Source organism: Ranitomeya imitator, chromosome 10, assembly GCF_032444005.1.
Source record: "Ranitomeya imitator isolate aRanImi1 chromosome 10, aRanImi1.pri, whole genome shotgun sequence".
Lineage (NCBI taxonomy): Eukaryota > Metazoa > Chordata > Amphibia > Anura > Dendrobatidae > Ranitomeya > Ranitomeya imitator.
Genome location: NC_091291.1, coordinates 145519215 through 145531275, shown reverse-complemented (window position 1 = coordinate 145531275; position 12061 = coordinate 145519215). Strand labels below are relative to the sequence as shown.

At 53.4% G+C, this 12061-nt stretch overlaps 1 protein-coding gene across 2 annotated transcripts in view; it reads left to right on the top strand.

The window, feature by feature from the left end:
- The first annotated feature begins 426 nt into the window (after positions 1-426).
- Positions 427-12061, top strand: part of KIRREL3 (kirre like nephrin family adhesion molecule 3) — an 800965-nt gene continuing 789330 nt past the window's right edge. For both annotated transcript variants that reach the window (XM_069742736.1, XM_069742735.1), the window contains exon 1: positions 427-626. In XM_069742736.1, coding sequence (XP_069598837.1) covers positions 560-626 — 67 coding nt within the window. In that variant the 5' untranslated portion in view covers positions 427-559. The remainder of the gene's footprint in view (positions 627-12061) is intronic.

The window sequence follows — 12061 nt, the reverse complement described above, 5'->3', positions numbered from 1 at the left end:
GGGCAGGGGATCAGGAGCAGGTGATCAGAGGGTCCCGGGGCAGGGGATCAGGGGCAGGTGATCAGGAGCAGGTGATCAGAGGGTCCCGGGGCAGGGGATCAGGAGCAGGTGATCAGAGGGTCCCGGGGCAGGGGATCAGGGGCAGGTGATCAGGAGCAGGTGATCAGAGGGTCCCGGGGCAGGGGGATCAGGAGCAGGTGATCAGAGGGTCCCGGGGCAGGGGATCAGGAGCAGGTGATCAGAGGGTCCCGGGGCAGGGGATCAGGAGCAGGTGATCAGGGGTCCAGGGGCAGGTGATCAGGAGCAGGTGATCAGAGGGTCCCGGGGCAGGTGAGAGCGGGCGGTGTGCGGTGACGGAGCGGTGATGCCAGCCTCCCTCCTGCCCTGGTGCCGGCCTCTGCCTGGAGGAGGAGGAGCGGAGCCGCCAGTCGGGAGGAGGATGCCGCCGCCGCCGCACATCCACAGCTTGTGTTCCGCTGTCAGGCGGCTGGAGACGATATTCTGAGCGGCGGCCCCGGAGCCGGCACAGGAGGGTGGACCGGGCGCCTGTGGCGGGAGGATGCTGCCGGGGACGGGCCATGGGCGGCTGGACCTGCTGCTCCTCACCTGGATGCTGCTCGCCGGAGGTAGGAGAAGTTTCCCGGCTGTTGTGCGCGGTGTGTGGCGGTGTGTGGAGCCGGAGCGGCTGCTCCCGGGCTGGGGAGGCTCCGCGGCTTGTGTCGGTGTCTGCCGGCTCGGACTCTGGTGCTGTTGTGGGGTCTCCGCGGGGGCTGTGGAGCGCAGGGGGCGCCGCACCTGTTGGAATCTGCTGAGGAGACCTGGAGCAGGGGGGTCCCGCGTGGCGGAGGATGGAGTGTACCTCCTCACTTGTTGTGGCTGCCTTCAGTGTTGATGATGGGGTGAAGCCGCGGTGCCGGCATCATGTCTGGGGCTCCAGTGCTGACATCTCACCTTCCTGCCGGCACCGGGGATGGCGGGAGCTCTGCGCGGCTTCTCCTTCCTGCCGCCCGCACACCGTGCACAGACCCCGGTACTCGGCGCCTCCGGTCTGATCCCTGGTGTCTGCATGGATCTGGCTCCACACAGCGCCGAGCTCGGGGGTCTGCCCTGTGATTTGGGGTCTGCCCTGGAATGTGGGGGTCTTCCCTGTGATTTGGGGATCTTCCCTGTGATTTGGGGTCTGCCCTGGAATGTGGGGGTCTGCCCTGTGATTTGGGGTCTGCCCTGGAATGTGGGGGTCTGCCCTGTGATTTGGGGTCTGCCCGGGGTCACTCCTGAGCCCCCCATCTCCGCTCCTGGACCCCGGGTACGGTCAGTGCTCGGTATCACTTCGCTCATCAATGAAGACGCAGCAGAGATTAATTCTGTCTTGAGAAACGTCAAAGAAAGATGAGAAGAAATGAAGTTGAGTGATGTTGGCGCAGGATGAATAAGTGACTGTTCCCTCCGTGGATCTGATTTTGGGATTTAATCTTGTGAATCTGAAACTTTCCATCTATTATTGATACATTGTGATACATAGTGATACAGTGTGACAATCTGATAGTGATGGATTGTGATCTGGGGCAGAGCTGCTGCACCGCCTCATGCATTGGAGCACAGGGCGCCCACCTGCAGATCACCCCACTGATGACATCTCTCCTTCCTGCTCCATCTGATGGGGGGCTCCGCGATCACTGGAGCTGGGGGTGTGCAGATGATGAGGAGCCTCAGGGCAGCGATGGCAGAAGTTCGGTCTCCACCTGTCAGGATATGTTGTGATTTGTACTCGGGTGAGGGGCTTCTTCCAGCACTGATCAGGGGATCCATAGACATTAGTCCCTGCAATAAGCAAGGATCAGCAGGTCTGCACTGTGTTCTAGGACAGGACACCTGTAACATTGGGGGACTGTGCGGTGGTCGGGCTGAGGGTCTGCACTGTGTTCTAGGACAGGACACCTGTAACATTGGGGGACTATGCGGTGGTCGGGCTGAGGGTCTGCGCTGTGTTCCAGGACAGGGCACCTGTAACATTGGGGGCTGTGCGGTGATCGGGTCGGGCTGAGGGTCTGCGCTGTGTTCCAGGACAGGGCACCTGTAACATTGGGGGCTGTGCGGTGATCGGGTCGGGCTGAGGGTCTGCGCTGTGTTCCAGGACAGGGCACCTGTAACATTGGGGGCTGTGCGGTGATCGGGTCGGGCTGAGGGTCTGCGCTGTGTTCCAGGACAGGGCACCTGTAACATTGGGGGCTGTGCGGTGATCGGGTCGGGCTGAGGGTCTGCGCTGTGTTCCAGGACACCTGTAACATTAGGGGCTGTGCAGTGGTCGGGTCGGGCTGAGGGTCTGCGCTCTGCACGGTGGCATGGCTCCTCCAGAATGAAGCTTTACAGGCAGCCTGCAGTCCTCAGGGTTGGGGTGACAGAAGCCCCCAGGATGCAGCCTCCTGCCCCTACATCTGGGCTCAGACATGTCCATGATGTGCGGATCCAGCCTGGGAGGACCTTGCACCCCTCCCTGAAGCCCCCATTCTCTGCTCCCTCCTGGCCCATCCTCCATGTTGGGCTATTTCTGGAGCCGCTGCTCTTACAGTAAAGGCAGCGCAGTTCCAGTCTGGAGAGGTCGGACCAGCAGCCGCTCGGAGCTTTATATAGATGCTGCTGAGACTATAGGAGCAGACATGGGAGACTCTGGGATGTGCCCCCCCCCCCCAAGCCAGGAGCTGCCGGGGCCCAATGTCCGCCCCGGACCACAACCCTTCAGGGATAAGTCAGGGCCAGGCTTCCTCTCTTCCATCTGGAGACATTTCTGCTCTTTCCTCTTTTCTGCTACACTCGCAGTCTTTCCCTCCTTCATGGTGCAGAGGTGCTGGGCACTATATGCCGTCTGCTCCGCCATCACCCTGGCATTGCAGTGTGCCCTCCTGGCGGTGCTGGGTGCCCTCCTGGCGGTGCTGGGTGCCCTCCTGGCGGTGCTGGGTGCCCTCCTGGCGGTGCTGGGTGCCCTCCTGGCGGTGCTGGGTGCCCTCCTGGCGGTGCTGGGTGCCCTCCTGGCGGTGCTGGGTGCCCTCCTGGCGGTGCTGGGTGCCCTCCTGGCGGTGCTGGGTGCCCTCCTGGCGGTGCTGGGTGCCCTCCTGGCGGTCCTGGGTGCCCTCCTGGCGGTGCGGTGTCCGGTCTCTGCTCCACATGGCACCGGAGATACATTGCTGAGTCCTAATGCGGTGACTCCAGACCTGTGTGCGGCATTCTGCACACGATGAGAGTTGTAGTACAGAGGATTGTAGGTTTCTGGCAAAGACTGAGAATCTCCTGTGTGATATCAGATGGTTGCGTGCAGGAGCGGCCCCTGCGCAGGAACACGCTATGGACCCTTTCTAATTCATCATAAGGCCCAATGCCTCCTGCTCTGAAGGTGGATGGGGCCCCTGACCCTTCGGGCCCCTGGATGGCTGCACAGGTTGCACCAATGATATGTCCGCCCCTGATTATGGCGGCTGCTCAGGGGTTTTCTGTAGGTTAGAGCACTGTCTCGTGGTATACGGGGGACATAGTATTGGTGGAACCTGGGCAGCTGCATAAGGGCTCTACATGTAAGGAGGCCGCTCGCCACAGATGGCGCTGTGCATTCTGCTGATCTGCGGGCCCATGTACTGTCCTTGCCCCGGCCCCTCCTGTCTGCATCCACAGATAATACATGTGCAGACGTTCAGCCCCAGCCATCCCCAGGCTTCGTTATGGTGGTCTCGGTTTCCAGCATCTCTGGCAGATCAGGTCGTTTGCATTTGCACATCTCAGTTCCTGTATCATTAGTATAATGTGTTAGTCAGAAGCTTCACTCCAGTAGTAATGGAAATCCAGCCGGTCTATTAGCAGCTCGGTGTCCGCCGGCTCCGGGGTCCTGCGCAGCCTCTTGTCTTGGCCTCCGGGGTCCGGCCTCCTCACACTGTCCTGCTGTAAACGCCAGGCATTAGCCGGCTGCACCGACAGGCGCTGGCAGGAGGCGATGAGGGTCCAAAAACTAATAGTATCAGCGGCTGGTAAATGAGGAGGAAAAGCACAAAATCTGAGCTCCGCGGCCCCAAGAAGTGCAGAGAAGGAGAACCTGTTATACGGATAGGGGGATAATGGTTCTGAAGGTATTCCTCCACACTGAGGGGGAAAATGGGGCCCAGAGAAGCGGGCAATGGAGGCCGACCATTACTGATGGAGAGGACAGCTGAACGGTCGATGGCCGGGAAAGAATTGCATCGTGGAAATGTATTCAGAGGCTGAAGATAGGGAGGAAAGTATAGGAAAGGACAGTACACCAAGTATAGGTAACAGGAGCGTGGTGAATATAGGGGGCGTGGTGAATATAGGGAGCGTTGGGGAATATAGGGAGCGTGGTGAATATAGGGAGCGTTGGGAATATAGGGGGCGTGGTGAATATAGGGTGCGTTGGGGAATATAGGGAGCGTGGTGAATATAGGGAGCGTTGGGGAATATAGGGAGCGTTGGGGAATATAGGGAGCGTTGGGGAATATAGGGAGCGTTGGGGAATATAGGGGGCGTGGTGAATATAGGGGGCGTGGTGAATATAGGGAGCGTTGGGGAATATAGGGGGCGTTGGGGAATATAGGGAGCGTGGTGAATATAGGGGGCGTTGGGGTATATAGGGAGCGTTGGGGAATATAGGGAGCGGTGGTGAATATAGGGAGCGTGGTGAATATAGGGGGCGTGGTGAATATAGGGGGCGTTGGGGAATATAGGGTGCGTGGTGAATATAGGGAGCGTTGGGGAATATAGGGAGCGTGGTGAATATAGGGGGCGTTGGGGTATATAGGGAGCGTTGGGGAATATAGGGAGCGTGGTGAATATAGGGGGCGTGGTGAATATAGGGAGCGTTGGGGAATATAGGGAGCATGGTGAATATAGGGAGCGTGGTGAATATAGGGGGCGTTGGGGTATATAGGGAGCGTTGGGGAATATAGGGAGCGTGGTGAATATAGGGGGCGTGGTGAATATAGGGGGCGTTGGGGAATATAGGGTGCGTGGTGAATATAGGGAGCGTTGGGGAATATAGGGAGCGTGGTGAATATAGGGAGCGTTGGGGTATATAGGGAGCGTTGGGGAATATAGGGAGCGTGGTGAATATAGGGGGCGTTGGGGTATATAGGGAGCGTGGTGAATATAGGGAGCGTTGGGGAATATAGGGGGCGTTGGGGAATATAGGGAGCGTGGTGAATATAGGGGGCGTTGGGGTATATAGGGAGCGTTGGGGAATATAGGGAGCGTGGTGAATATAGGGAGCGTTGGGGAATATAGGGGGCGTGGTGAATATACAACCCCTGGCAAAAATGATGGAATCACCGGCCTTGGAGGATGTTCATTCATTTGTTTAATTTTGTAGAAAAAAAGATCAGACATGGCACAAAACTACAGTCATTTCAAATGGCAACTTTCTGGCTTTAAGAAAGTTGGAGCCAGATTGTTAGAAAAGCCAGAGGTGGTGCAACCAAATACTAGAGATGTGTTGGAGGGTTTTTGTTTGTCTTTCATGATTCCATAATTTTCCCCTATGTTTGGTTAAAAGAAGTAACCATTCCTGACTCCCACATTTTTTGTTCTTGATTTCTTTTAGTGTTTCTTAAAGCCAGAAAGTTGTCATTTGATATCACTTTAGTTTTGTGCCATGTCTGTGATCTGCTTTTTTTTTCTACTAAATTAAACAACTGAATGAACATCCTCCAAGGCCGGTGATTCCATAATGTTTGCCAGTGGTTGTATACAGTGGAATGGATATAGAGAGGGGGGAGTACAGGGAGTGGGAGGAATATAGGGAGTGGAGCGAGTACAGGCATTGGGGGAAATATAGGGAGGGGGGATCTAGAGAGTGAATGAATATATGGAGTGGGGTGAATATAGAAAATGGGGAATATATAGAGTGTAGGAAGTGGGGGACTAAAGGTAGTGGGAGGGTTGTAGGGAGTGTAGTGAATGTAGGGAGTAGGAGGATTATGGGGAGTGGGGTACGGCTTTATAAATGTCATCTGATATCATCTGGAGGAAGTCGGCTCCTTGCCCCCCTGTGTAGCCGGTGGACCCCACTATAATGTTTTATCCTACTTTGGATTCGGCACAGTGTAACTCTACGAGGCAGCTAAGCTGCTTGTGTGAACAGCTCTGGTGATGGACAGGACCAGTAAGATGGTGGTGAAGGAGCCATTTGATACAAGTGTCATGGAGTTACTGGTGCTGGACGCAGCGGTTGTGGCCGGGTTCACACCTCCATCCTGAGCTCCATTTTCTTTCACCTGATGGACATTAATGTCGCCTGACGTCCCCCCTTTCTCTACTATGGGGTCTGTTGGGTTTCCGTTGGCACAGCACGCTGTGGAGGCTGTGATGGATGATGGCCGGCTGTGATGGATGTTGGCCCGGCTGTGATGGATGATGGCCGGCTGTGATGGATGATGGTTCCGGCTGTGATGGATGATGGTTCCGGCTGTGATGGATGATGGTTCCGGCTGTGATGGGATGTTGGTTCCGGCTGTGATGGGATGTTGGTTCCGGCTGTGATGGGATGTTGGTTCCGGCTGTGATGGATGATGGTTCCGGCTGTGATGGATGATGGTTCCGGCTGTGATGGATGATGGTTCCGGCTGTGATGGATGATGGTTCCGGCTGTGATGGATGATGGTTCCGGCTGTGATGGATGATGGTTCCGGCTGTGATGGATGTTGGTCCGGCTGTGATGGATGTTGGCCCGGCTGTGATGGATGTTGGTTCCGGCTGTGATGGATGTTGGTTCCGGCTGTGATGGATGATGGTTCCGGCTGTGATGGATGATGGTTCCGGCTGTGATGGATGATGGCCGGCTGTAATGCCACTACATGCAGGTCCACCATAGGGATATAGGATGACGGGGCCGTCTCGGGTGACACGTGTGAGCCCCAATTACAGAACCATCCTGTCCCCACCGGGATAAAACGTTTATTGCTCCTTAGCGCGTCATCGCGCGGCTCTGATCTGGAGGGTTTTCTTCTTCTCTTTGTAGAAGCAGAAAGTGTCAAAAATAGACAAGAAATGGAAACGAGATAAAACGAAGCATCAGATCAAATAAGGGGAATGGGCAACAAGGAGAGAGCGATGATGAAGAGGACGGGGGGACCGAGCGGCATCGACGGGGAGAAAGGTGGGACGCACAGGTGAAGGAAAGGCAGCAGGAACATGGAGGGAGGAGGCGACCCAGCAAGAGACCCCACAGGGGCCGGAGGACAGCGAGAAATAGCGGGATAGTGTGAACTGTCACCAATGGGGACTGTTAATATTGAGTCTCTGCATTAATAATGGACGCACACATTACGCCGTAGCATCAATATTAACGCCATCCGTGCAGTCACTCCACGGTGTGACACTCTGACTGGGGTAATGGCGCTCCCCTCGTCACCAGCCTGTGCCAGGAACAGACGGACGAGCCAATAACATGGATGTCCTACGGTCTGGGACGAGAGTGGTCCGGCAGGGTGGGCCCCACATGGTCTCTGCCAGACACGGTGATGACGCATGTAATAAAGATGTACATGTTGTCTGATCAAGTCCTGAACTCCTCTCAGGATGTCGGCCGGGGTTCAGCGTCCAACCTGACACCGAGGAGGCAGCCAGGAAAGGGATGGCCACAGCGCCACCCATGTGTACAGGCCGGGAGTGGTATTGCAGCTAGACTCTGGGAAACGGAATAGTGATGATCTGCCATGCACGGACTGTGCACAGGACTGGGGCTCTCTGGGTTGTTGCTTCATTTCTTTTTATTATGGAATTATATTCTATTCCTGGACAATCCCTTTAAATCTAAATCTCATCAGCCTGTCATGGGCGCCCTCCGAAAGGCAGGGAAGCGTCACTTCACCTCAAGCGATCAATAACAGTGTATCCACTGTGAGAAAGAACAGCAGATGGAGCAGATCACGATTTGTGGTTTTACATGGGACTGCAGGTGAACCTTGTGCACTGGTTGCATTGTGTGCTTGATGATGATACCGCTGTGGAATTAATGGCGCTATATAAGTGAGGACAATAAAGCAATGAGTGCGGAGCATGGGGTAGAAGGCGGCTCCGCAGGGAGCGCAGAGCATTCGCCGTGCAGAACAATGACAACACGGTCACCTCTGCTGCATCTGAGCTGCTACAGGTGTAGATTACTGGGGATTCTCCGTCCCCTCAATGTCACCAAGTCCTGGGGTAACCCCATGTCTGTGAATGTACAGATGCCTGAGGCCCTGTGCACACTGTCAGGAGGGCAGGGACACTGTCAGGAGGGCAGGGACACTGCCGCTGTCGCACGGCTGGACATGCAGCGAGCTCTGACTATGCACACAAGAGCCTCCTGATGGCAGCAGCGACCTGCAGCTCCCAGGTAGACTGCCTGCAGAGCAAAGGATGGCCGCACCCCAAGAAAAGAGCGCTATGGGGTCCAGCCTTGTAATAGGCATCATACTGTGCTGTATAGAGGACGTTACCTGTATATAAGGTGATGGTGCCGGTGGTGCACGTCTGTGTTATAGAGTGCTATATAGAACGTTACCTGTATATAAGGTGATGGTGCCGGTGGTGCACGTCCGTGTTATACAGTGCTATATAGAGGACGTTACCTGTATATAAGGTGATGGTGACGGTGGTGCACGTCCGTGTTATACAGTGCTGTATAGAGGACGTTACCTGTATATAAGGTGATGGTGCCGGTGGTGCACGTCTGTGTTATACAGTGCTGTATAGAGGACGTTACCTGTATATAAGGTGATGGTGCCGGTGGTGCACGTCTGTGTTATACAGTGCTATATAGAGGACGTTACCTGTATATAAGGTGATGGTGCCGGTGGTGCACGTCCGTGTTATAGAGTGCTATATAGAACGTTACCTGTATATAAGGTGATGGTGCCGGTGGTGCACGTCCGTGTTATACAGTGCTATATAGAGGACGTTACCTGTATATAAGGTGATGGTGCCGGTGGTGCACGTCCGTGTTATAGAGTGCTATATAGAACGTTACCTGTATATAAGGTGATGGTGCCGGTGGTGCACGTCTGTGTTATACAGTGCTGTATAGAGGACGTTACCTGTATATAAGGTGATGGTGCCGGTGGTGCACGTCCGTGTTATACAGTGCTGTATAGAGGACGTTACCTGTATATAAGGTGATGGTGCCGGTGGTGCACGTCTGTGTTATACAGTGCTATATAGAGGACGTTACCTGTATATAAGGTGATGGTGCCGGTGGTGCATGTCCGTGTTATACAGTGCTATATAGAGGACGTTACCTGTATATAAGGTGATGGTGCCGGTGGTGCACGTCCGTGTTATACAGTGCTATATAGAGGACGTTACCTGTATATAAGGTGATGGTGACGGTGGTGCATGTCCGTGTTATAGAGTGCTATATAGAACGTTACCTGTATATAAGGTGATGGTGCCGGTGGTGCACGTCCGTGTTATACAGTGCTATATAGAGGACGTTAACTGTATATAAGGTGATGGTGCCGGTGGTGCACGTCCGTGTTATACAGTGCTACATAGAGGACGTTACCTGTATATAAGGTGATGGTGCCGGTGGTGCACGTCCGTGTTATACAGTGCTATATAGAGGACGTTACCTGTATATAAGGTGATGGTGCCGGTGGTGCACGTCCGTGTTATACAGTGCTACATAGAGGACGTTACCTGTATATAAGGTGATGGTGCCGGTGGTGCACGTCCGTGTTATACAGTGCTATATAGAGGACGTTACCTCTATATAAGGTGATGGTGCCGGTGGTGCACGTCCGTGTTATACAGTGCTATATAGAGGACGTTACCTGTATATAAGGTGATGGTGCCGGTGGTGCACGTCCGTGTTATAGAGTGCTATATAGAGGACGTTACCTGTATATAAGGTGATGGTGCCGGTGGTGCACGTCCGTGTTATACAGTGCTATATAGAGGACGTTACCTCTATATAAGGTGATGGTGCCGGTGGTGCACGTCCGTGTTATACAGTGCTATATAGAGGACGTTACCTGTATATAAGGTGATGGTGCCGGTGGTGCACGTCCGTGTTATAGAGTGCTATATAGAGGACGTTACCTGTATATAAGGTGATGGTGCCGGTGGTGCACGTCCGTGTTATACAGTGCTATATAGAGGACGTTACCTCTATATAAGGTGATGGTGCCGGTGGTGCACGTCCGTGTTATACAGTGCTATATAGAGGACGTTACCTGTATATAAGGTGATGGTGCCGGTGGTGCACGTCCGTGTTATAGAGTGCTATATAGAGGACGTTACCTGTATATAAGGTGATGGTGCCGGTGGTGCACGTCCGTGTTATACAGTGCTATATAGAGGACGTTACCTCTATATAAGGTGATGGTGCCGGTGGTGCACGTCCGTGTTATACAGTGCTATATAGAGGACATTAGCGGTATACAGTTGTGCTCAAAAGTTTACACACCCCAGCAGAATTTTTGCTTTCTTGGCCTTTTTGTTTTCCAGAGAATATGAAAAACATCAAACCTTTTCCTCCACTCATGGTTAGTGGTTGGGTGAAGCCATTTATTGTCAAACTACTGTGGTTTTGCTTTCTAAATCATAACAACAACTCAAAACATTCAAATGACCCTGATCAAAAGTTCACATCCCCCATTTCTTAATACCGTGTATTGCCCCCTCTAACATCAATGAGAGCTTGAAGTCTTTTGTGGTAGTTGTGGACGAGGTTCTTTATTTTCTCAGATGGTAAAGCTGCCCACTCTTCTTGGCATAAAGCCTCCTGTAAATTCCTGGCCTGTCTATGCTGCGCGCTTGAGATCTCCTCATAGTGGCTCAATGATACTGAGGTCAGGAGACTGAGACGGACGTTACCTCTATATAAGGTGATGGTGCCGGTGGTGCACGTCCGTGTTATACAGTGCTATATAGAGGACGTTACCTGTATATAAGGTGATGGTGCCGGTGGTGCACGTCCGTGTTATACAGTGCTATATAGAGGACGTTACCTGTATATAAGGTGATGGTGCCGGTGGTGCACGTCCGTGTTATACAGTGCTGTATAGAGGACGTTACCTGTATATAAGGTGATGGTGCCGGTGGTGCACGTCCGTGTTATACAGTGCTATATAGAGGACGTTACCTGTATATAAGGTGATGGTGCCGGTGGTGCACGTCCGTGTTATACAGTGCTGTATAGAGGACGTTACCTGTATATAAGGTGATGGTGCCGGTGGTGCACGTCCGTGTTATACAGTGCTACATAGAGGACATTACCTGTATATAAGGTGATGGTGCCGGTGGTGCACGTCCGTGTTATACAGTGCTACATAGAGGACGTTACCTGTATATAAGGTGATGGTGCCGGTGGTGCACGTCCGTGTTATAGAGTGCTATATAGAGGACGTTACCTGTATATAAGGTGATGGTGCCGGTGGTGCACGTCCGTGTTATAGAGTGCTACATAGAGGACGTTACCTGTATATAAGGTGATGGTGCCGGTGGTGCACGTCCGTGTTATACAGTGCTGTATAGAGGACATTACCTCTATATAAGGTGATGGTGCCGGTGGTGCACGTCCGTGTTATACAGTGCTGTATAGAGGACATTACCTCTATATAAGGTGATGGTGCCGGTGGTGCACGTCCGTGTTATACAGTGCTATATAGAGGACGTTACCTGTATATAAGGTGATGGTGCCGGTGGTGCACGTCCGTGTTATACAGTGCTACATAGAACGTTACCTGTATATAAGGTGATGGTGCCGGTGGTGCACGTCCGTGTTATACAGTGCTATATAGAGGACATTACCTGTATATAAGGTGATGGTGCCGGTGGTGCACGTCCGTGTTATACAGTGCTATATAGAGGACGTTACCTGTATATAAGGTGATGGTGCCGGTGGTGCACGTCCGTGTTATACAGTGCTATATAGAGGGCGTTACCTGTATATAAGGTGATGGTGCCGGTGGTGCACGTCCGTGTTATACAGTGCTACATAGAGGACGTTACCTGTATATAAGGTGATGGTGCCGGTGGTGCACGTCCGTGTTATAGAGTGCTATATAGAGGACGTTACCTGTAT